Here is a 26292-nt window from a genome sequence, read left to right as displayed (position 1 = left end):
ATGTGAACGGACGGAGGATCGGCAATAGGCCCCACAGTCACAGGAGACTCCATCGGCCAACCTCCTCACCCTAGTTTTATAGATGACCATTTTAGCTAGGGCCAGGAGGAGGTTGACCAGGAGATCCCGTGACTTTGTGGGGCCGTGGATAGGGAGTGCATAAATAAGGTGAGGGGAAAAGTGCAACCAGAAACGTAATAAAATGTTCGTGAGGAGCCAGAATAGGGGCTGCAGCCTGGCACACTCCAAGTATGTGTGCGCCAGGGTTTCCCTCACGCCACAAAAGGGGCAGGTGTCTGGAATAGGGGTGAACCACGCCAAGTACACGCCCGTGCTCACGGCTCCATGAAGAAGCCGCCAACTGATATCCCCGGTGGGCCTTGGGACCAAGGTGGAATATAGGCTGGCCCACTGGGGCTCCTCGCCCTCCGGAGGTGGCAGGAGGTCCCACCATTTTGTATCGGGGTGGGACGCAAGGATGAGGACATGAAGCATATGGAGCACGAGCGTGTATAGAGGTTTCCTTGGCACGGTTTGGAAGCAGACCAGCTGCAGCTAGTGCAGCCAGCTCACGGTGAAGGGGCAGAGGGGTCAGTTGGGTCCACGGGGCAGGGGCCCAATGGAAAGGTCCGGTGAGCCTGCGGTGGAGGGTGGGCGGGGCGTGCTATCGTGCAGGACCCGGTCAAGGTAAACCCGAGCAGTGGGCGGCAAAGCAGCCCTCACCTCCTGAAGTACGCTCCGGGGAGTACAAGGTCTGGAGAGCCCCATGCGCTGAGTGAGCATCAGGGGATCCAGCCAGTCTCCCCGGTCGTAGTCCAGGAGTTCTCCGACTCTTGTGACTTCTGCCAGGACCAACCTCTGGCGCACCAAGGGGAACTCCACCACCTGCAGGCGGAGCTGGGGTTGTGTAGCAGGGGCTCCGCGAGGAGATCTGCCCCCTCAGTGGCCACCACGGACCTGGTCGTTGAAAACAGTTTCCAGGTCCGGAGGAGGTCCTGGTAGAAGACCGGCAGACCGGAGAGGTCTCACAGAAGACCTTTTGGATGGAGATAAAGGAGCTGCCAGTTGTATCGGAGCCCTCGGAAGCGGTGCAGGAAGGCATGCGCCAGTATGCTTCACGCCGGACTACCTGCACCATAAAGGAGCCTCTGCAGGGCCTGGAGGCGGAAGACATGGACCTGACTGTGCAGACACTTCAGGCCCTTCCCTCCCTCCTCCAGGGGTAGATGGAGAACCCCTGCAGGACCCAGTGCAGTCTTGACCAAAAGAACTCCAGAATCGATGTCCGGAGGTTGGCCAGGAAACCTGGAGCTGGGACCAGGGTGTTGAGCCGGTACCAGAGCATGGACAGGACTAGTTGATTAAGCACCAGTACTCTCCCTCGAAGAGAGAGGCTCCGGAATAGTCCTGTCCATTTCCGGAGCCGCTCTATCACCCTGCCCTCTAAATCGTGCTAGTTCTCCAGCGGAGAGGGATGTGTCGCAGAAAGGTAAACGCCAAGATAGAGCAGCAGACCCGCGCTCCACCGGATGGCCTGAAGCGCAGGTGGGAGGGAGCTCGCCTGCCAGCCGTCCCCAACCACCAGGCCAGAGCTCTTGACCAAGTTGACCCGGGCGGAGGAGGCTGCCGAATAGATAGCCTTGCAAGCCTCCACCCGCGCCAAGTCGCCCGGGTCCTGGACCACGAGGAGCACATCATTGGCATACACCGACAGGACCAGCCGCAGCTCCGGCTCCCGCAGCACCAACCCTGTCAACCTCCTGCGGATGAGACAGAGGAAGGGCTTGATCGCCAGAGCGTACAGCTGGCCCAAGAGGGGGCACCCCTGCCGTACTCCTCACCCGAAGCTGACGGGTTCGGTCAGGGTCCAACTGAGCCTGACCAGACACTCTGTGGAGGCGTACAGCACCTGGAGAAAACCTGCAAACTGGGGTCGGAAGCCAAATGCTTGCAGAGTGCTCAGGAGATACCCGTGGTCCACCCTGTCAAATGCCTTCTCCTGATCCAAGGACAGGACGGCGAACGACAGACCATCCCTACACCCAAGTTCCAAAAGGTCCTGGACCAGATATAGGTTGTCAAAGATGCTGCGGCCCGGGACAGTATAGGTCTGGTCTGGGTGGACCACATCCGCCAGCATGGACCCTAGCCGCAGCGAGATTGCTTTTGCCACGACTTTGTAGTCCGTGCTGAGGAGCAAGACGGGACGCCAATTTCGTAAATCACGGAGGTCCCCTTTCTTTGGCAATAAGGCGAGCATGGCTCGCCTGCACGAAAGAGGGAGGACCCCGCTCTGCAAAGACTCGGCCCAGACGGTGACTAGGTCTGGGCCGAGGACGTCCCAGAACACGCGGTAGAACTCCACGATCAGCCTGTCCATGCTCGGAGATTTATTTGGTGGGCATGCGATGGAGGGCTTCCAAGAACTCGGCCAGAGTGAGAGGCAGCTCTAGCCAGTCTCGGTCGCCCGCGCTGACCGTAGGGAGCTCCTCCCAGAGCACTCTGCAAGCGTTAGGATTGGTCGGATCTGGGGAGAAAAGGCTTGCGTAGAAGGCTCTCGCCCTCCCGCACATCTCCACCAGATCCGTGATGGGGGTGCTGTCTTCTGCTAGAAGGCAGGTGACATGTTTCTTGGCCCACCTTCTTTTTCTACAGGGCATAGAAGAAGCGGGAGCTGCGATCCATCTCCTGAAGGAGACGGATGTGGGATCGAACAAAGTCGCCCTGGGCCCGATGATCTTTGAGGGCCCGGAGCTCCTCCCGCTTCTCCTGGCATGCTTCGCAGAGGGGCGGATCCTCGGGGCTGGCAGCCAGATGCCTCTCCAGCTCTAAGACCTCCCTTTCCAACTGCTCTATCGCCGCCTCCCTCCATTGGCTGGCGCCCCAGGTATAGTCATGGCAGAAAAGCCAGGCGCGCACCTTCCCCAGGTCCCACTACCACCGCGCTGAGGGAAAGGTACGCCGCTGCCCTCTCCAGGCCAGCCAGAACTCCCGGAAGGACGTCACGAAGCCCACATCCTCCAACAAGCTGTTGTTGAAATGCCAATAGGCCGTCCCTGGCCTCTCCGCGCAGAGGGAGGCCGTCATGGTGGCTAAACGATGGTCAGAGAATGGGGCCAGCCGGATGCTGGAGGAGTGTGCTCATGAAAGGTGGAAGCGTGATAAATAAATGCGGTCCAACGGGGAGTGGCGCGACTGATGGGCCTCCACCCGGACAAAGGTGAACGTGGAAATGTCATCTGGGTGGTAGTCGCACCAGACGTCCACCAGGGAGTGATGTTCCACTATCTCCCGGAGGACGTCCGCGGCGGCTGGGCACTGCTCGGTCCGTGAGTGGTCCCGCTCCTCGAGGGTGGTGTTGAAGTCCCCGCCCAGGACAGGCACTCATGAGGCTCCAAGGCGCCGAGGAAGGTGGACACCTGCTGATAGAATTGCAGCCGCTCCGGGCTCGATGTCGGGATATAGACGTTAATGAGGTTGACCACAAGCCCCTCCATAAGGACCCGCAGGTGCAGCAGGCGGCCTGGCACAGCCTCGGCGACCCCCAGCACCTCAGGCCGTAGGTCAGGGGAGAACAGGGTCACCACTCCAGCCCTACGAACTGTGAGATGGCTAAAGTAGACCCTGTACCCCCAGTCCAGCCGCCAGCTGTCTTCGGCAGCCGGATCCGTATGGGTTTCCTGCAGGAAAACCACAGAGTACCCCCCCTCCCGAAGGAAGGAGAGCACTTGGGACCTGCGGAGACCCATCCTACAGCCCCGGGTGTTCAATGTTACGATGACCAATGGTGCCATGAGGAGGGCTGGGGGGGATCCTCGCCGGCAGGGACGCTCGCCGCCCCCATTGGGCCATGCAGCAAACCGTGACCTACCCCGTAGGTGAGCAATGAGTCACGGAAGCAGTGGACCTGCTGGTAGGCCGTGGCGGCCTGCTTCTCGGTCCTTTTACCCTCTCCCATAAGGGCCCTTGCAGCCCAGAGGATCTGATGAAAGTCCCCCCATTGCTGGAGAGCAAGCTGTACCTTGTTGCGGGAGCCACGGACGTCTTCTAAAAACTCCTGTAGCTCTTCTCGCAGCGCATGGGGGGGTGGGATTACTGACTCCTGGTTATCCCCGGACGGGGCCCCTGGCACGGCCCCATGGCCCACCGAGATGGTCAGGCAAGGTGCAGATCCCCGACGTGGCGCCCAATGGGTTGGCACCACGCGGCCCGCCTCGAACTCTGGGGCAGTAGGGGGCAGTGGAGGGAAGATAGCAGCCCCTAGTGGGTCGGGACAGGGAAACACAAAGACCGCTCCCTGGGGGTCATTTACCGCAAATGGGAAGGAAACAGCCCTAGGGGCGGCAGTAACATCACGGGAGGTGGAGGAGATAGGGACAGGGTCGGCATCGGGGCAGGGCCGCGATCTGGGACGGGCTGGGGCAGAGACAAGATTCTGAGCTCCAGAAGCAGAGTAACTGGGCGGTGGCACTTCTCGGTCAGGCTCAAGGGTTAGGGGTGTGGGGAGGGGGCTCTCAGCGATGCCGGGCTCAGGCTTTTTGGTGGGTTTGGCAGCCACGGCATAAGGAGGTGACTGTCTTCTGTAGAGCCCCCGCCTGGGAAGGAGGTTGATTGCTCCACACCAACGAGGGGTGCCCCTGGTGGCTTGGGTCCCGGTCGCGTGCCACTGGCTGTCGCCTCAACAGGCTTGGTGGCCATCAGCGGGGTGCCTTCTGCGGCTGGGTTGATGGAGGAGTACAGGGGCTCCTCAGAGGTGGGACCCTCTGTTAGGGGGAGGGAGCATGGGGAAAGGGGGGCTGGAGTGAGGTCGCCCAGATCAAGGCCCGCTGGCAAAGTGTCGTCCTCCCCTGGGCAACCGGGGTCAGACCCAGGGCCTCGATCCCCTCATATATGGAGGGGAGATCGCTTTCCACCACCCCGGGTTTCTCCCCGCTGGCACCCGAAGCGCCGGTCGCCTTGGGGCTCACAGGGGCTTCAGAGGGTACCAGGGCAGGATGGGCTCCCTTGGAGGGGAGGGACTCCTGTGGAGGGGAGATACTACCTTCCGGTGCTGCCACGTCTTCCCCAGCCAGCACTGGTGGATGAAACACACCCATGGGCAAAGCGGAAGGCATGGCATCGGTGCCACGCATCCTGGTCTTCCAGGGGGCCTCCGCATCAGATGGAAGGAGCAGAGCTTGAGCTTTCCGCTTGCCCCACTTCCCCCGTACTAGGGCCCAGCCCTCCATGGCATCATCTGGGGGCTGGCTCTCAGGGGTCGGGTCAGGGACTCGGGGGTAACAGTGGGGCAGCACGAGGGAGGGAAGATTCCCCCTTGGGCGGGCCCTCTCCCATGCCTGGCGTTGTCCCTGCCGCACCCTCCTCCACAGGCCCTGCCAGATTGTGTGCAGTGGAGGCGGGGCTCTCCCGCTCGTCTGGGCATAGTGGGGGAGGTGCCCCTTGGGCCTGAGCGGGAGCAGTGGTGGACTGGGAAGGAGGAGGGGTGGCTTCGGGCGCCGGGCAGCCAGGGGCGCTGCCAATGATGGGGCTGGTGTCCTGCCGGGGCTCAGGGGTCCCGGATGCCCCTCCTTGCCAGGCCAAGGGGCAGTCCCTCCGGACGTGCCCCATCGCCCGGCAGAGGTAGCACCGGGCCTCCCTCGTGGAGTAGTGCACCCAGTAATGGGCCACCTGGTAGGGAACCAGGAATGACCCCTTGAGCGCCTCTCCCTCACGCGCCAACATTGCCAACGCCTGCACGTAGGTCTCTACGTGGGGCGAGGCGGGCACCAGGAGGCAACGGCTGCCATGCTTCCTGGTCAAGGTCAGGAAGGGGCCCCAGCTGCTATAGATGGTAGCAGAGGCGGTGGGCAGAAAAGATGATGTAGCGGCAAGCAGGGGGGCTGCCACCACCTGGGCGTACGCCTTGGAGGCCGGAGGAGGGGCACCCACCGAGCTGGTGGAGGGAACAGCGGGGAGGGACGCTGCGGCTGGTGGCGGGGCCGCGGCAGTGGGGGCAGCCCTTGCCATGGAGGGCTTGGTCTTTTTTTGCGGGGCCTTTACCCTTTTTTACCCTGGCCTTTGCCGCCGGCTGGGGGGCTTCCCCAGAGTCGGAGGGGGTGAGGGACGTGGCAGTAGCGGAGGTCATCCCGGTGTCCACCGCTGCTGGTGCCGCAGCGGGGGCAGTAGCAGGTGGTTCGGCTGTGGCAGCGGAGGTAGAGGCTCGGGGGAGGGCAACGGGGCGGCAGGTGGGGGGAGGCGGTGGGGTTTTCTGGAGGGGCCCCACCCGTCTTGTTGCTCGCCATCATGAGCAGGGAGGGAAGAGGAGACACCAGAAGGAGGAGGGGAAAGAGGAAGCAGGTCGACCACTCCGTCCCGCGAGGCTGCAGGCAGGGGAGGAAGGTGCCAAAAGGGGTGGGCTGGATGGGAGGGGAAAAAGGGGCTAGGGGTCAGTTACCGACATAAGTTGGGATTCCGGCTCCTCTAGCTGTACTAGAGGAGGGGGGGTACAACAGCATTGAGGGTGCAGTGAAGAGGGACTAAACTAAAACGGGGAGTGGCACAAGCGCATGGGAGGGGGCATGGGCGCATGGAGCAAGGGGCTAAGCGGGCTGGAGGTAGGACAGGAAAACCAAGGGGCTAGCTTCAGAGGCTGGGGCGGGGCAAACAAAACAAAGATTGCAGAGGGAAATGGGTGGGCAGACAAGCAAACTGAAGCTAAAAAGGGGGGCTGGGGCAAAACAGGGAGCAAAAGGCTGCAAAGGGCAAATGGGGCAGATAGCAAAGGGCAAAGCTGTGAGGTGGGCAGTCCGGGGGGGGCATGTGTGCCCACGTGCACTTGCACAAAGAGTCTGTTTAGGCTGGCTGCTGCTTCTGGCCCAAATGGTGGAATCATGGCGTGGCAAGCCAAGCAAGCAGCTGAGTCCAGAGGCAGGAGGTGAGGCAGATGGTGAACAGCCAGTGGAGGTGGTGGAGGGGGCAACGGTGGTGGTAGTGGTGGGAGTTGGGGAGGGGACACAGATGGATCGGGGTGCAGCTCAACGCCACAGCCCTTGTGTCCCCACAAACACAGTCAAAACCCCCACCACAAGAGCAGAGTTTGAAAGTTACTCAGTTCAAAAGGCCCCCTCCACAGTGGTCTGCAAAGTCTCTAGGTGCTCCCCCCCCAGTAGATGGTCCTCTTCTTCTCCTCCTCGGGGCTTCAGCAGCTCCAGGCAGCAAACACCGCAGCTCCAGGAACTCCAGGTGGTGGTCCAGGCAGGCAGCAAGGACCCCTCTCAGGTGGTGGTGGTGGTGGTGTCCACGGCAGCAACGGCCGGGGCTGGGATCCCTCGCTCCCCTCCTCTGGGGAGCGGACCAGCAGGCCCCCCCCCCCAAGGGGCTGCAGTTGTGGCAGTAGCAGCACCCGAGGGTGGGGGGGGTCCAGCAGCCAGCCAGCAAACAGGTGGCAGAGAAGCGGGCGTGGCGTCTGGCCCAGCCAGGGGAGCAGCTGGAGCAGCAACAGCAGAAGGGAGAGCCCAGGGCCTAGCATCAGGAGCAGCGCCCCTCACCCTCCCTCTCCCTCCAGGCCAAATGGCTCCAGGAGAGTGATAGAAGGCAGATATATTAGCCCCAGGTGAAGTAGGTCCCTTTTCCCTGGGTAAGGTAACAAGGAAGGTTCCAGAACAATCAGGAACTTTCTGGAAACAATTAAGGCAGACAGGCTCGTTAGAACACCTGCAGCCAATCAAGAAGCTGCTAGAATCAATTAAGGCAGGCTAATCAGGGCACCTGGGTTTAAAAAGGAGCACACTTCAGTTTGCGGCCTGTGTGCGAGGAGCTGGGAGCAAGGGGCGCTAGAAGCTGAGAGAGAGAAGGCGTACTACGGGAACACTGAGAAGTACAAGCATTATCAAACATCAGGAGGAAGGTCCTGTGGTGAGAATAAAGGTGTTAGGAGGAGGCCATGGGGAAGTAGCCCAGGGAGTTGTAGCTGTCATGCAGCTGTTACAGGAGCCACTGTAGACAGCTACAATCCACAGGGCCCTGGGCTGGAATCCAGAGTAGAGGGCGGGCCTGGGTTTCCCCCCCAACCCTCCAACTCCCACTTGATACCGGAGGAGTTGAACTGGACTGTGGGTTCCACCAGAGGGAAAGGTCTCTGGCCTGTTCCCCGATCCACTAGGTGGATCAGCAGAGACTTCGGGGATTGTTCTTCTTCCTTTCCCCATGCTGGCCAGTGATGAGGCTAACTGAGCGAACGGCAGATTTGAGCCACGAAAGTGGCCAAACTGAGGGCTGCCGTGAACCTCTGAGGTGAGCAAATCCGCCAATAAGCGCAGGACCCACCAAGGCAGAGGAGGAACTTTGTCACACTTAGAAATTTAAAATCTTTATTAATGATATATTTCATGGGTTCACTAAATCTGCATTCACTTAATATATCATGTAATGTATAGCTGCAAACAAAATAATTTTAAGACACTTTAATATGTCATTCTTTATATTAAGATTCCATTTACAAATAATTTATAATCGATTAATAAATGCTTAATAGGTATTATAAGCATGTTACAGTCATAAGCAGTACTGGCTATAGTTGATTATAAGTACCTCAGTAGAAAGTGTAATGAATGGTTATAAGCAACCTGTTGAACTCTACAGTTGATTAGTAAATTTTTAAATTATGCAGATTTTGCTCAGTAGTGAGCATAATTACCATTGTCATTGTGCTTTTTTGTTTATCTAATGAATGTGATATACTTCTTTCCCTTCTCCTCTCCAAGGATATTGTTAATACAATCATCAAGCACTGCTCTCCTCAGTTCTTTTCACTTGGTTTGCCTGGTGCTACCATGCTTATTATGGATTTCATTATTGCAGCTGGTAGAGTGGCTTCTTCCTCTTTTCTTAATGTAAGTGTTCATCAGTTCATTCTCTTTTGTGATTGTATGTAATCATGAGAAGTTTAATAGAAAGAATACTGTGCAACATTGTTCTTCATCTAGTGTGTATTGACCTGTCCCAAAGAGAGAACTTAATGCTTTATTATTGAAATCACCAAGCAGTTCATTAAAAACATGACATTATAAAAATCCTATATAGCAGGTATAATATAAAGAATGCAAAAATTTGCTGTTTATTCCTGATGTCTGTTTAGCCTCAGAATTTCAGGAACAATTATGAGATAACTCTTAACTAAGAGACCACACATAAAGGTGTTTTTCATCTGTCATCACCCACATGCATATCCAGAGTTTTTTTTTTGTTTTTTTTAAATTTCTAGAAGACGTGACATTAACAAACTTTTAAGGGGAAGGAACACTTTTTTTTTGGTCCATAGCTGCTTATCCTATACATGGCAATTTAAATGTAGTAGGTTTTGTTCTGATGTTGCAATGTATCCTTTGGGACTACTAAGAAGTAAAAATGTTGCAGTTGGCGTTTAAGTGTTGATGATCCTCCATTTTGGGAAAAGTGCATTGTATACCATAGATATTACATTGTAACTATACAAAACACTCCATGATCCACAGAAGCAATTAAATACCTTTTAGCCAGGGATGTTCATATAATACTACAACCTTCAGTTAATGCTCACCATGAGTCGGTGTCATCTTGCTCTGTATACACCCTGAGATATTTAATTTTTAACTGAGCAAGGTTGGCTCTCTCTTCAAAATCTTGAAATATTCAGAGCTCTGGTGGTGGTGTATGTGGGAGACCTCTTGCCTCAAGAATGGGGTTCTTGGCAAAATACTTGGCAAAAAGCTTAGAAAACAACTACTGAAGGTAAATAATTTCCCCTATATATTGGTTGAGATGATGTCAGCTTAGTTTTTGGACCATCCAGTATAATCTCTGTGGAGTTTGCTATGGTTACCCAATTACTAAAAGCTCAAACCTTCACCTTTTAAAATTATGACTGCCATGTACAGTTATTTACATAATTATTAGTTTGTATTGGGAGAAGCATTTCTGCTTCCAGTGCAGAGAATTTACTAATTCTTTCAATGTTTTAAATTGGATTAATTTAAATTACACGGTGGATTATGTTTTCATTTTTACAGTGTTTTCTTCTTAAAAGTGGGTTATACTTGAAATTCCTCCATGTTGTTGCTGTACAGTGACTTCCAAGAATGGGGCTGGTGGCTCTTAAAATTGCTAGCTTTTGCGTTTGTACTTTTAAATGTTTATAGCTTTCCATTATTTCTGATCAGCTTGATTGGCAGAGGCATTATTTATCCTTTTAAACTTTCTATTTTGTGTTTGTAAGAAAAATATCTAGAAACAGTGTTTCATCACAAAGGCTATTTAAATTACTCTCTCTTGTGGTAATACGGGATGTAGAGCCAGTACGTGGTAATGGAAATTTGACTTATCCGTTTCAACACAGCAGCTTATTTAAGCAGTCTTAGTGTATATCACACAGCTGTACTTTTTGTGATAAATACAAACTGCTTGAGTTTCTCTCTGGCCTCCATATTGTCACCAGGATAAACTTAACAAAAATTCAACCTTAGGTAAAGTAGCTGTATATTTCACATTCTTAGTGCAACATGAGTAAATATTTGTTTTTCCCCATCCATAGGCACCAAGAGTAGAAGCACAAGTTCTGTTGGGATCTCTGGTCTGCTTTCCCAACTTATATTGTGAATTGCCAGCTCTACACCCAAACACTCCTGGCATAGTTGTGTCTCATTTCACAGATGTTAAGGTGGGAATATTGAGAACATGTGTATGGTATTGCAGCTACCAAGCTGTCTTTTTTTAGTAGTATAGTGTTCCAGGTAACTTTTACTAATATTTAGACATTCTAATATTCTTTTTAGATCTTTGTATGTAGAAAACAAGATTTAAGTCCATAAAATTTGTCAAAATAGGCTTTAAACTTCTAAACATGTAGTTATTTTGAAATTACTGTTGATCAACAAAAACCATCAAAAGTCTCTGCATATGTTCCTAAAAGTAAATATGCATTATTTTGACCATTTTGTGTGCTTGGTCATTGTGATCACTTGAAAAGTTTCTCAGCCTTAAACAGCTCAGAAAGAGAAGAAAAAGACTTGAAGTTTCTAGATGCACTATTTATTCCACTTGCAGTTTATTTTCTTAGGGGCTGCCAAAAGCCCCTATGTGCACCTCCATGGTGGCCACAATACATAAAATCAGGGAGACTCCAGCACATGAAGTTTTGGCTCTGTGGCAGCTTAGCATAGCTGAAGGCAGTCTGGGTCATGGATCTGTGTACTTCTGAGGTTCTTAAACTGGGGGTCATGGAATGTATTCTGGGGCAGGTTGAGAAGCTTTAGGAAAAAAAAACTTGCTGCACATTTTACCCACAGCAATGAATAATTACCAAGGCTGATTCCTCCAGACACATCAGGTCCTCAGAAAGTGCTGTGCATTTGACTCTAGATGGCACTGTGCATTTTGATGGATTTCTAGTAAGCTTGTATAGCGTTATACAAGGTCGTTGCCATCTGTACACTAACCCATTTGCTACAATGAAGTGTGCACATTTAATTGTACGCATTGACCACAATCACAGTTTTGCTTTTGCTCTTATTACAATGGATTGTTGGCTTATTCATGCAACAGAAAAAAAGAATATGCCCGTGTATTCTATAGCAGGGCCGTTATTTTTTTCTAAAGATTTTTGTGGAGACATTTCTAGCAACTGAGTTTGAACATTTTCATCTTGTGTTTTAGGAACTCACAATCAAAACTGTATTAAGTTCTGCAAGAGAGGAGCCATCTGGCCCTGCACGGTAGGTCATACTTTAACAAGTGATGAAAGGTTGCCATATTATTGGAGGTTCTTTTATAATTACAGTATATTCAAGTAGGTATGTTGTAATCTAAGTTCTCCTTTTACTGCTTGTCCATATAGTCCACTAATGGTGCACGTGCACCCTGCACACTTGTGTCAGCACTATCTGTTGGGGACTGCGTCTGCACCCTGAGAGCCCTCATGCCTCTGTCCAAGGACATAAAGGGCAGGATGACCCCAACCGCTCCTCAGTTCTTTCTCACACCCTGTGGCTTTGGTTCAGAACTTCGTAATATCTGAGCCCTCACTGAACTTTGCAGTGTTCGAACTCTTGCTCACCGGACAGCCTCCTAATTGTTTGTAAATAGCTCTAGGTAGTGATTGTTAGGTAGTTGTTAGTTTAGTGCAGGGGTGGGCAAACTAAGGCCCACAGACTGCTTCTGTCCTGTCAGACGTTTTTATCTGACCCTCGAGCTCCTGCCAGAGAGCGGGGTCAGGGGCTTGCCCCGCTCCACTCGGCGCTCCCCGACTCTCAATTCCCTTGATGAGAACCATCTTCTGGCATGCATAGCCACGCTGCGTAGGCGTGACTTCACCACGCTTTTTCCAGGATCGTAACCCCGCCGCTACGTGGTAGTCCTGCCCCATGCAGCAGCGCACCCAATCCCTTCCCAGTCTCCTACGGCCCCCACCCTCAACAGCCTCGAAACCACCCAGGGGCCGCAACTGTCCCAGCTAGGGTTCCATGGCGGTGCCTGGTACAGCCACTTTGGTGTCACTCCTGGCAGGGCCCCTAGGAGTCCCTGGTACTGCCCTTGTAGAGCATTTTCACCCCCTACCCCCCGCCACACTCCATGAGTCCCCCCTCTCCCCACCTCAGTAACATTCCTTATAGAGCCCCCCCTCCCCCACCAGGCAGTCATGGCCTACCATACAATTTCCATACCCAGATGCGGCCCTCAGGCCAAAAAGTTTGCCCACCCCTGATTTAGTGAATAGTTTAGTGCAGTGTTGCTTTTTAATTCATTCCTTTAGTTTATCCTGCCTCTGCTGTATCAGAGTAGAAGTGTTTGGGGTTTAAGAACTATCCTTCATGTGAATAATGCCCCTCAATGATAAGAACATCAGATGCTAAATGTATTTGGGAGAAGGGCATATTGTTGGTAGGTACTCAATTTGTAAGTCCTTCTCAAAAAGAACACAAAAAGCTAGGGAGCCACACTCACCAATGGGTTTATGGAAAGCCGCCTCAGATCCAGGAGCAACAAAGGCTGAAAACCTAGAGCAATTACCTTGTAAAAATACTCCCATCATCTCATCAGCGCACTGCTTTGATGTGCAAGTATCACATGGCATGCCTACAGCGGTGCAACTGTTCATATGTAGCTGTGCTGCTGCAGCGCATCAGGTGAAGAAGCTCTGTGCTAGCAAGAGAGAGCTCTTCCATCGGCCTAATAAAACCACCTCCATGAATGGCAGAAGCTGTGTCAGCGGGAGAAGCTCTCCCACCAACATAGAGGGGGCTGTGCACCAAGCGCTTATGTCGGTGTAACTTATGTCACTCGGGGGAAGGGGGATACTCTCTCCCCTGAGCAGCAGAAGTTATGCCAGCATAGGCTATAGTGTAAACATAGCCTAAGGATCTTCCTTCTCAGCTGATAATAGCTGTCCTAGCAGGGGAAGAAAGGAAGATTCTAACCCTAAAAAGTGTAAAACTCCACATTTACCCTTGGAGAAGAGTAATGCAAGGCCCAGAAAGGGTCCTTCTGCAACACATGCAGACTCTTGTCACCAATCCTTAGTACCAATCTCTTCAGTTCATAAGAAATTGCCCACACCAAAGCGCATAGTACTCACTATCCCTGTACCAATGCAGTCTGTTCACTTACCTTTGGTACCAGAGTTCTTGGTACTGAGGACTTACATGGCACCTAGAGAGTAATCTGTCTCTTTGATAGTGGTCTCACTATTAGCATTCACTAAGGTACCCCATAGTGGTACTGACTGCTTATTAGATCCTGGTACAGAGCACACCTGCAGTACCAGCCAGAAGTTGCATAGAGGGTCTGTCTAGCATCTCTCTCACAATGTCTTCACCACTAAAGGAGGAGTGCTGCTTCTCCTTCTCAGCTTCTGATGATGGTGGAGAGCCCTCTCCCTCTCATTCCCTGGGAATTAAATACATACATCTCTGATAGGGAGTCTAGGTCTCATTATCATTACCCTAGTTCTGAAGGTCACAGGAACCCTATTTCTTGGTATCTTCCACCATGGTCCCCTGCTCCCTATGCTTTACAGAACCCTTGGCCCTATTGGGCTTGATAAGGCTTTCAGTGTGCCAATTGGTCAGCATTTGCAACATGTTCCAGACCTATATCTCCACTTCTATTGTCGCAAAGAATAGTACTTTTAACTATTCAAGAACCAGATGCTTCTGCTGAACATCTAGACTAAGGCTCTGAAGAAGTTAAACTGATGATCTCATTATTCTAGCTCACATAACCTTGTCATCTCCTCATATGGCTGTAGTTTTGTTAATGCCCTCTTCATAGCCAGAGGGCAAAGCATCTTTTTGGGCATTTCTCAGCAGAATGGCAGATGTGCTAGAGATCCTAGTAGAAGTTGTCAAAGGGAAGTCATACAAGCTCTGTGACATCTTGGATACAACCATGCCAGGTCGTCTAGTGATGCCTGCTAATGAAGGCACCTTGTGAAATTGCTCTGGCAGAAACTGGCCTCTCTAGCTTCAACTTGCAAGCATTTACAGCAACAATATCAAGTACCATCTGCAGGTTTCATACAGTTTTATATACATCCTGCTCCAAGATTCGCATAGTGTTAGCAGTCCATGAAAAGATGAATCATCAAGGTCCTTCCAAATCTACCACTTGAGATAAGGCGCTTAAGAAGTAGACTTAATTAAGTGCAAAAATTGCTTCTTTGCAAGCCTACAGATGAGAATAGCCAATTTGCTAGCATTACTGGCAACATTTGACTATTTGAATTATGATAACCTCTCCAAATTGCTAATAAAATCCCACAGGACTGCAGGGGAAAAAAAGATCATCTTACTCAGAAGACTAATGAGGCCTTGCATTCTTTAGGAGTGTATTCATCTGCTTTGAAGAGGAAAGCAGGTAGGCCTCAGTCTTACCTTACACACTCATATTACCGTCAATACAGACCACCTCAGCCCCCAAGAAAGCATCAGAAGTTCCAGAGGAAAAAACCATCAGCATCCTCTATATCATCTTCACATTCATCTACATCCTAGAGGAAGAGAATTTGCCAAGAGCTATGTATGACTTCTAGTTGCTCACTCTGTTATTTCCCCACTTTTGGAAACCATCTTTTTTATTTTCATCGCATGTGGAGAACCATAACAGACCATGGGGCTATGGAGGTAGTAAAACCAGGATACTCCATTAAATACCCACCCTTTCCACTTGAATCTTCCCCCTCCTTCTCCAGGGGACCCCCTCCCCATTAGAGCATGCTACATCAAGAAGTTGAGTCACTTGTAACTTTTGGTGCAATAAGAGATTCCAACATAATTCAGAAGGAAAGGGGTTTACTCCCAGTATTTTCTGATACCAAAGGAAAAGGGGGTCTCCTGACTAATTCTGGATTTGAGACAGCTGAATACTTTCATCTGCAGATTCAAGTTAAAGATGGTAACCGTGGCCTCCATAATTCTCTCCCTAGATCCACAGGAGTCATACTCAGCTCTTGACCTTCAAGATTCCTACTTCTGTATAGATGTCCATCATACCTACAGAAAATATCTAAGATTTCAAGTGGTCAGTTCCCATTATCAGTACCAGGAATTGCAATTTGGACTGTCAGGGACACCGAGGGCATTCACCAAATGCCTGGCTGTAGTAACAACCTACTTGACTAATCGATGAATCATACTTTACCCATAGATCAGTAACTGGCTCACCTGAGGCAAGTCTCCTCGTTGACTCCATTCAGCAGACTCTCCAGCTCTTTGCTTCCCTCAGGGATTCAGTGCACTCCTATTCTTGCAGCTTCCACATATCTCCCCCACTGCGATCCAACCCCCTTCCTGCCTTTGAACTTCTATCTATCATACTGTACTCTTCCCCTTCCCTTGATGCACCTGTCAATTGCTACCCACTTCTCTCCTTCTCACCTTACTTATTTTGACTCTGTACTATCTCTTCATTGTCTTTCAATTTCCCACATTAGCCTTGCAACTGCAACTTTTCATGTTAACTTCCATTCAATCATTTCTTCTCCCATTTCCTCTCCTTCATCTTCATGTTTAGCCTTCATCTCTGGGTCATGTCTTGCACATGTGAAAATGGCCACTCCTTGGACTTTATCTTCACTCAGCAATATTCCCTCCCTGACCTATCGATTGCTGAATTCTTTCTCTGACCACCATCTTCTCCTCTCCACTGCCCTTGATTCTCTCCTTTATCAACACTGACTCTGTAATCAACTCCTTAGACTTCTCCTACCATAAAGTCCACCCTTCCAAACTCCTGTCCTGTCTTGTACCTCACATCTGTTTGCTCTACTCATGCGCTAAAGAAAATCAATGTAGATTTCTTCCACTAAGATTCACCATCTCCTCTTTATTGCAAATATAAAGTATTAAAACATCCATGAGTAAGACCCAAAACACAAAACTAAACCCATGGGGTTGTATTTTTGTTCTGTGTTTGTACAGTGGGGTACTTGTCCATGACTGAGACTCCTAGTTGCTATTATGATACAAATAGTAATAAATAGGATGTCTTAAAAATCATGAGATTTTTAAAAATACTGATCTGTGTTTGTTTTTGGTCTGTTTCTTGATTTTTTTTTTTAACCTGTAGAGGGTAGCCCTAACCCACAATTTGTGTGTGCTAATTGCAGATTGAATTTTTAATCTGAAAAGTATATGCACAATTGCAGGTGTCCTTCCTTTTCCCCCTGCCTTCAACTGCTTGGCAGGCAACTCCGCTTTTACCCTATTCTAGCCTCTGGGATGAGGAATTGAGATTCTTGTAATTTTAAAAATCATTTATATAGCATCATAAATTAAGGTTTTTGTTTTTCTTGTTTTGGAAACTGTAGTTATGTATTTAATGTATCTTGGAAGGCAGTCCAGAAATCACAAATATCATATATAGGTTTTTGTTGCAGGTAGTTGAGCGTTCTTAGAATCTTGAGTTCTTCTTTTAATGTGTCAGTGTAGATCATGCTGTAGGTGTGCATGTGCCTCATGCACATGAGCTTGGACTCTTTTGAATAGCAGTGTTTGTCAGGGCTTCTCATGTGCCCTGTTTGAGGGCATAAAGGGCGGAGTGGCCACAACCCTCCTTCAGTTCCCTCTTACCACCTGTGGCCGCAAGACAGAACTCTGACTGTCTGACCCAATTCTAATTCATGAAGAAATCTCTTTTCCCCTTATTGAGATTTTTTCTTTAGTTGGGCATTCTTCGCCCCTCCCTTCCCTCCCAAAGGAAGTGAATAAGCAAGGTGAGACCCTCCTATACATTCAGATATACCAGGGTGAAATACTTTGCACCAACCATTAGTAATGGCAGATTCTAAGCCAACGGGGTTTAAATGCTGTACTACTTGCAATGGTCTGATGCCCTTAATTGGTGGACACAGCAAATGCCTCTTCTGCCTTGCGGAAGGTAATATCCCTAACAAATTTTCATATGCCTGTCCTTCTCATCCCACACTGGAAAATCTTGAGACCAGGACTCAAACTACACTTCTTGGAGCAATCCATGAAGTTGCATTCGATCCAGGCATTGAAACGTCCTCCAAACCAGAGCTGAGGTTTGCAAGTGCCTACATCTTTGATTCCAGAAGGGAGAAGAAATCTAAAAGGGTTCCAAGACCATCAACATCAGGGCTGGGTTTCCCGAAGCTGACCACATTGGCACCAACACCCGGGGAAAGTGATTTGACAAGTAAAGTACCAACACCTGAGTGCAAACACAACTCAGAGTGGTCAAACAACCATCCTTCAAGGACTTGAGGCCAAGAGATAAGTGCTCAACTGTCTATGATGTTGAAGGCAAAGTCAGCGAAGAAGGCTTGAGGAACTGTCACACTGGTATAAATATTGACGGCAAGATCCAACCCAATACAGACCCTGGCACCAACCAGCAAGCCCTTTGACAACTCAGGTATGCCTTCAAGGAGACACCACCACCCTCCTCTTTTCACTGGCACCAGCAATATCCATGCTAGAATCCTAGCCTGTGACACTGCCATCCCCAGAGATACACTTTTCCTCACTGTCTCTGAGGAACCTGCTACAAGCAAGGAACCTTCTTCAAAGAGACAGGAGTGATACCCTAAAGAGAGTGATTTTGAGGGCAGTGCTGAAGTCTTAGGTGTTTACACTCCAGTACCATCCTGTATGTCCTTCTGGTACCAGCCCCCTTAAAGACAAAATACCATTTTAGTCGTCTTTGTCATATATCAAATTTCCTCCCAGAGGCAGGTTTGACAAGACAGTTGAGAGCTACCCCAAAACCATCCCAGAGTTGACCTTTGGAAGCCATCTTGCCCCTTTCTATTGAGCATGATTGGAGATTATGGCCAACAGAGGAGTGCAGGACATCACCACCCATTCCCCATTCCTCTTCTGGAACTCTTCTCGCAGGAGCCTATTACTAAAAGTGGCCTCATTGCTTCATCTAGGAGCCATAGAAGAGGTTCTGCAGAAGTTCAGAGAGAGAGAGAGGAAGGCTTCTATTCCTGGTATTTCCTTACTCCAAAGAGGAAAGGGGATCTTCATCCTATCATAGACCTGAAGAAACTGACAGATACATATACTGCCTGAGATTCAGGATGGTAACACTTGACTCCATTATCCAGTCATTGCAGGCTCAGGAGTAGTTAATGGCTCTGGACTTATAGAAAACATACTTCCACACTGCCATCCACCTTGCCTGCAGGAAGTACCTGAGATTTACGGTGGGGCCAAGCCATTATCGGTACACGGGACTGCCCTTTGGACTCTCTGCAGCACCGAGAGTCTTTACAAAAGTGCCTCATTGTACATGCACACCTAAGGAAAAAAATCATCCATGTATATCCGTATCTAGACGACTAGCTGATCAGAAGCAGATCACATCAGGAAGTTCTCTGACAAACCTCAGCTATGTGCTACCTCTGTTTGCCAGCTGGGCCTCCTGGCAAACTACAAGAAATCATCTCATGATAGAATTCATATGGGCCAGGATAGATTCCATGAGGGTGAGGGCATGTTTATCTTAGGACTGAATCCTCTCACTGGAGTTGTTAATAAACATGGTGGTATTGCACCTGGCTGTAACAGTATGGCCTTGCCTCACATTATTAGGCCATATGTCTGTATGTACATATGGGACATCGCTTGCCAGACTTCATCTCACACCTCTACAACTCTGGCTCAGGTCAATGTACTCTCCTGCGAAGAATCAGATGAGCGAGAGCTTCAATTCTATCTTGTGTCTTTGTAGTGCTGATTTGGTACCTGCATCCCAACAGTGTTTAAAAAGGGGGTACTGTCTGTGACCCGTCACCACCCAAGGCATTAATCACAGAAGCATGTGGAACAGGCTGAGAAGCCCACCTGAATCATCTGCAAATACAAGAGATGTGGTCCTCAGAGGATGTAAAATGACATACATGAGGGGGTACCTGCTCTGAAGCAATAACTGCCAGAAAGCAATAACTCTGGAACTGGTGCTACCTGCATGAGATAACCACTAGCCGTGCACCTCTTGGGAGCTAACAGTGTCTTCACAGACTTTCTAAGTAGACAATCTCTCACCAGCCATGAGTGGACGCTGCTGAAATCCATCACCTACTTGATATTCCACCAATGGGAGGATCCAGTGATAGACCTGTTTGCCACCAAGGACAACATCAATTGCCTAGACTTCTGTTCCACAGGAGACATGAGCCTGGGATGCTTGCTGGACACCCATCTGCATTGAAATTGGGACATCCTTTATGCCTTCCCACTGATTCTCCTAATCTCCAGGTTGATTGCCACAGGCAGATGAGACTAGGCCAGGCTTATTCTCATAGCTCGTTACTGGCTGAGACATTTTGGGCTGATGGACCTGTAGCAGATGTTCATGCAATCACTGATCAGGCTCCCAGATTGCCCAGACCTGTTTTTCCAAGATCAGGGTCAAAAATTGCACCCAGAACTGAAACTGTTGCCACTGTTGGCAAGGATGTTGGCTGGCTGAGCGCCTGGAAAGAACCGCACCTCACATGTTCAGGAAATCCTAATACAAAGCAGAAAACTGTTCATGAGACATACATCTTCAAATAGAACAGACTCGCGGTAGCCAAAACCCACTGCAGCCACCCCGATATTGAGGATTCTGGACTATTTGCTGTAACTAACACTCTGGGCTTCCATTTAGTTCAGTCAAGGTTCATGTGGCAGCAGTATCTTCCTCTAATACAGTCATTCTCAGTCCTCTCTCATCCAACAGTATTCAGATTCCTTAAGGGTTTTCTACATGCATATTCATCATTTAGAGTATCTACTCTAGCACAGGAAATCAACATCGTCTTTCTAAAGCCCCTCTTGGGGCTCTCCATCTATCATCTTACACTATAAATAGTCTTTCTAGTAGTTGTCACCTCAGAAGAATGAACAAGCTTCAGGCACTTGTGGTAGAGCCCCCATGCCCTTTGTTTCAACAAACAAGGTTGTACTGAGACCTCTTGCAAAATTTATTCCCAAAGTGGTTTCTAAGTTCCACTTAAACCAGTCAATCAACTTAATTGTGTTCTTCCGAAAGCCACATTCCATACAAGTGAAGAAGAAACTCCACACCCTAGAAATATCCAGACCTCTTCAATACTGCATCAACAGGACCAAATCTATTGTGGCTATTGTTGACTGCTCCAAAGGATCAGGCCATTGTGTCACAAAGACTTACAAAATGGGTAAGTCATTATCTCACTGTACTACCAGTTAGCTGCTGTACCTCTCCCACCAACTACTAAGGCCCTTTCCGCCAGTGCCCATGTAGTATCCTTGGCTTGTTTCCAAAACATACAGATATCAGGAATTTGAAAGGCTATTACCTGGAGCAATAAACTCACATTTGTCAAGCATTATACACTGGACTTAGCTACTAGGTCAGATTCCAAATTTGGGAGAGCGGTACTCCAAATTCTGTGCAACTGATTCTGCTGATGTTCCTCATTCCAACCATCCAGGGAGGATATTACTTGCCAGTCACCTACAGTGGGATCCACGCTGACCCATACTCCTATGGTTCTTTGAGATGTGGTAATGCTTGGATCCCGCAACCTGTCCTTCATCCCCGCGTTAGGAGTTTTTGGCTAACACAGGCTTTCTAGGGAGGGTTGCGGCCACTCTGCTATTTATGCTCTTATACAGGAGCATGAGGATGCATGTGGAGTCCCAACGGACACTGCTATTCAAAAGATTGTGAGCTCATGTGCGTAGAGAGAACCACACTGACTGCAACATCTCAAAAAACTACAGTTAATGCAGGGTAAGTAACCATTCCTTATCTGTTTTTTGTTATCTAACCTTGTTTTGCAGATGTGTTGCTCTTTGCAGCCTTGGCATTTGGATCTGTGAGGAACTGGTTCATGAATCACATCATCCTCAGATCAAGGAAGCACTGAATGTGATTTGTGTCTCTTTGAAGGTAAGAGACTAGGTGTACTGCAATCTGTTACAGCTTAAATTAAAAATGATTTACATCTTCAAAGTCCAGTGTGCAAATTAACTAGTTAATCCTCACAACTCTGAATTTGTCAAGTGTCATTTTACAGATGATGAGACTGAGATACAAGTTAAGTGACTTGCCCTACGCAGTTTAGTGATTTAGTGTCAAAGACAGGGTTACATACAGAAGTCCCTGGCTTCCAGTCCTGTGTTCGCTCTGAAGCAAAAGAATTAATTCATTTTAAAGATGAAACTAACGTTTTTATTACCTGCCAAAGCAAGTCATTGCTTAATATCTAAAGGCCAGATTGTGTGCTGAAGGGGAAGGCACAAGGAGTATCCCTTCCTTACACACCTGCACAAGTGCCAGTCACATTTATAGTCCCTGCAGAGTGAGCCTCAGGAACTTCTTCTTCATAGTGCAAGCGACCCTAAATGGAGCAGAGGAGGCAGAACAATAGCTCTGTCTCTACTCTTGACCAGTCAGCAGCTTTTGAGATGTGCAAGCAGAGTATGCTGCACCATCCTAAGGGATGTGTTACCTGTGCACTTGAGAGCTCCAAGAGGTATTATGCCTTTCTGGGGCAAAGTGCCTCTCTGAGCTCACATTGGGGCAGTGCAGCACAGTGTATAATATGAACCTAAAGCAGGTCACAACTTTGCACTGTTGTAGTTTATGATGAAATTATCTATAGGAAAGGAATAACAGAACTCTAATTTTGGCAAAAAAGTAAAGGAAGAATTGATTTTACTACTGTCTTACTTTAAAATATATTTGTAAAATTATCAAATACATTTTGTTAATGATGAGGAATTTTACAGTTTGCTCACAAAGTTTTTCACTTCCCCCTCAATATGATCTGGGTAATTTATAAAACTAAAACTTTTACAGTTTTAGGTTGTGTGGATGTTACTTTGTTATAAAAACCTCTAGATTTTCATGTGTTCTGGATAGCTGGGTGGGGTGAAGGATTGTTGTCCATGTGATTGCTATTTTGGCATTTGTTCACTCATTTGTACCTTATTTAGACATAGGTGCTATACACAAATATTTTGAAAAGCAATATATTCAAATATAGCTAGTAGCAATTGTGGACCAATATCACCACAGTACTACTTGATGGAGGAGATTTATAGTGGAGTGATCTTGTCCTTTCCTTTGGGAGTGGTAGGACCCTCATTATTCTGAAACAGCCTTAAGTTTCTGTAGTGATCATTAAGGCTACGATTTAGTCACTGAAAAAAGAACGAGGAGTACTTGTGGCACCTTAAAGACTAACACTTAGTCACTGGTATTTTTAATAAAAGTCATGGGCAATAACCAAAAAGTCACAGTCAGTGACATGTCCATGACTTTACTAAAAATACCCCTAACTCAGTCTTAGATGCTGGGGGGGGTGCTGCTCCGGGGCAGCCTGGGACTAGTTGCCTGGTTGGGCAGCCCTGGGGTCAGCTGCAAAAATCACAGAAGTCATGGAAAGTCACGGCTTCTGTGACCTCTGTGAAAGACTTGTTGCCTTAAAGATGGTATTCTATAACTTCCTTGACAATCTGGTCCATTGCCAAGCTTGTTCTTTAGCCAATCTTCCTTCTCCTCCCCCCCCCCCCCCAACTCAAATATGTAAACTATATTTTTCCCTATTAAAAACCATTCCTTACTATTGTCATTTATTCCTACCTACTTCGTAGCATCTTTATTACCTAAACATTTTGCAGACTGGTATATTTCTCAACAGCATGCTCTGTTTTCTTAACCTTTCCTAATAAGTCTTATTTTCAAAACCTTTCTTAATTTTTCTTATTCTCACCTGAACTCTCTACAGATAAACAGAATGGTGGTGCACCTTTTGTAGGCTAACCCTTGCCAAGTGGAGCTAAATAATTCTGTTGATGTTTTCAGCACTGTTCTTTTAGTAATAAACACCATATTGCCATTGCCTATTTTGCCACATCACGTTTTAGGTGTGACACCTTCTCAGTGACCTGATAGACTCTCCAGTATCCTATAGCTTGTACATTTGATGGTTTGAGCCAATTTCTGTGTGAATTTGATATTAGACAAATGTCACAATTGATTTTAACTCATCTCTCCAATTTATCAAAGTTGTGCAATATTTTAATCCTGTCATCCACAATAATTTGTTTTCCCGTTTGTTCTCCCATTCTTTTTATTAACAATTATTTTAAACCAGTATCTTGTAATAAGTGCACTTATTAAGTATGGACCAGTTGGTGCTTGAATTGAAAAACACTGCTTCAAGTTGGCAAAAACTTTGGAGCATGCCACCTCTTCTGTCACCTTGAACACTGGGGTAAAATATTTGCAAATGTACTGTCTAATATGAAAAGTTCTTAAATACAGTTTTGTGTCATGGAGAAACAAGCCAGATGTAGATTGGTACATCAATGTCTTGGCTTCCACATCGTCAAGGATTTGGACTCCCAGAGTGGGTTATTTTCTTGTTGGGAGAGGAATGAATGGCTACAGATACAGGAAGCTATATTTCTAAAGTATTGACAAGTACAGTATGTACACCATTGAACAGGAATGTAGATGACAAAAGCAAATTGCTTGCTTATAACTCGGATGCAGAAACTCATTCGGAACTCCAGCCAATAAGCTATGTCCAACTGTAGCCAGCAGTTTTTCTGTAAACACTATGAAGATGCTGCTGTCTCTCTTAACCACACTGAAAGTCTCAGCATGAAAGATGCTAACTGGCCATCTGTACCACTGCAGCTAGAGGTTATGTACGACTCAATAATATCTTGGGCTTGGAGTGACTTCAAAGCCTTCCAAAAAATACCTGTTGCTGACACCAGTTATCAGAAATGGGTTCAGCTGAACCAATGTTGAATGTATCATACAGTGTGAGGCTTAAGGAACTCAATATATTTAGTTTATTGAAGAGACGGTTAAGAGGTGGCTTGGTCACTGTGCATAAGTGCTTACACATGGAAAAATATATCTGATAGCGAGGGGACTTTTCAACCTTGCTGGCAAAGGCACAACAAGATCCAGGCGCTGGAAGTTGAAGCTAGACAAATTCAGCTCTGAAATAAAATGCAATTTCCTGGGTGAGAGAGCATTTGAACATTGGAACAGCTTACCAGGGTGGTGGTGGACTCACCATGGCTTGGAGTCTTGAAGACAAGATTAGATTATTATTTTTTTTAATCAGATGTGCTTTAATTCAGTTTCTTGGATAAATTGTATTGCCTGTATGTGTGCAGGGGGTTGGGCTGGGTGGTCATGGTGCTCCCTTCTGGCCTTAAAATCTGTGACTGAGTGCCCCCTGTTCACCCCCTTTCTTCCTGGGCAGTGGGGAGAACAGGATTGCTTGCATTGCCTGCAGCATACTCTTAGCACTTGCAACTCTGCATTAAAGCAATAACCATAATTAAATCTCATGCTTCAGGGCTTCAGTCAGTTGCCAGCAGAGGTCAGGAAGGATTCTTAAATTCAATAATCTGGACATTCAGGATGTCCATACAGTCCCCAAGTTCCTCCACCCCACTGTCTGTCTCACATAGTATTAATGAGTTTCTTGATGGGTAGTCATGCAGGTTTTTAAAGATACTTCCAGCAGTCTGGATTTAATTTCAAATTCTGTAAGCCTGTTGTCAAGCTTTCAGGTTGTTTTTTTTATGTTAAGGTACTGTGAAGGTCACCCAGGCACATAAGTAGAGAATCTGTAGTCTGCTTATTGTACTCTCAACCACTTCTGCATTATTGTTTAGCAGATCAGAAGAGATTATTTCATCAGGAATAGAAGAGAGTTCTGTTTTAGACTTAACCTCTGAAGCTTCTCCTGCAGATTTTAAATTTTCTTTTGCAAATGTCTGCCTTCTTTCAGTCAAATGCAAAAAGGTGGCAGAATTTGTAGCCACTTATAAACAAAAGTGCAAAACTAAATAGTTTGAGAGACAGAAGAAGAGAAGTAACTGCTTATATCTGCTCATTTGTATCCCTCTGACTCACAAGAGTCATCCACCAGATCTCTTGATTCTGATGCAGATAAAGAAAATTAACTGAAAGTTTGCAATCGGCACCTTTTCTTGTGCTTCATCAAAGTGTATAACTTCACCCGTTCTTCCCAGTCATATTGAAGATATGAAAAATTCAAAATGCAGCATCTGTGGCGGTAAGAAGCTGGCCCAGGATACAGCTTCCTCTGAGCATCTGCCGTTTTACTTATGCCACATGAAATGTCTAACTCCTTGTTTTATTGTGCACCGTAATTTCCTTTTCATATTGTTTCCAAAAAGCCATTGTGACAACCATAATTTATTTTACTACTTTTTTCTTTTGCAATGCAGTTCTTTTCTGTCATGAATATTTTGCTATTCAGAAAGTTACAGCTACCCTAAATTCCTCTTCCTCAATTCTCTACATGTATTCCCTTACCAGCTCTTAACTTTCATTTTTAAGTCTGCCTTTTTGAAGTTTGTAAGGTATAGCATTCCAGCAAGGGGTCATAGAACAGGACTAATGACCTCATGGGATCTCCTGGAAATCCAAGATGCTGTCTCTAAGCACCTTTTACAACTGGGGTAATTACCCCTAGGTTCAGTTCAGAGCTGGACGCGTAACCACATGGAAGTGCATCCCCTGAATTTGAGAGAAGGTGTACTCTAGTTCACTAGTAAGTAAAAGGAAAGTAAATGAAAGATCTAAACCTATCTGATAGCCTTTTGACAGTGTTAGAAACCTATGCTAAATGACTGTTCCCCTCCATACTGCAAAAAAAAAAAAAATAAGCACAGCGAGCCTGGGGATTTTTCCTAGTTGTAAAGAACATAGGCCATGCATGCATTTAGGCTTTTGAGTGACTTAGGTTGACCAAATGTATTACAAAAGTTAGCATTGCTA

At 47.8% G+C, this 26292-nt stretch overlaps 1 protein-coding gene across 8 annotated transcripts in view; it reads left to right on the top strand.

The window, feature by feature from the left end:
• The window catches only part of RALGAPA1 (Ral GTPase activating protein catalytic subunit alpha 1), a 237625-nt gene that overhangs the window by 112713 nt on the left and 98620 nt on the right, over positions 1 to 26292 (top strand). For all 8 annotated transcript variants that reach the window (XM_074955873.1, XM_074955869.1, XM_074955871.1 and 5 more), the window contains 4 exons: positions 8742 to 8870; positions 10547 to 10672; positions 11668 to 11726; positions 21291 to 21399. In XM_074955873.1, the coding sequence (XP_074811974.1) occupies positions 8742 to 8870; positions 10547 to 10672; positions 11668 to 11726; positions 21291 to 21399 (423 nt within the window). The remainder of the gene's footprint in view (positions 1 to 8741; positions 8871 to 10546; positions 10673 to 11667; positions 11727 to 21290; positions 21400 to 26292) is intronic.

Source organism: Natator depressus, chromosome 6 (genome assembly GCF_965152275.1).
Source record: "Natator depressus isolate rNatDep1 chromosome 6, rNatDep2.hap1, whole genome shotgun sequence".
Lineage (NCBI taxonomy): Eukaryota > Metazoa > Chordata > Testudines > Cheloniidae > Natator > Natator depressus.
The sequence above is the reverse complement of the archived record's forward strand: the minus strand, read 5'-3'. Positions and strand labels throughout refer to the sequence as shown.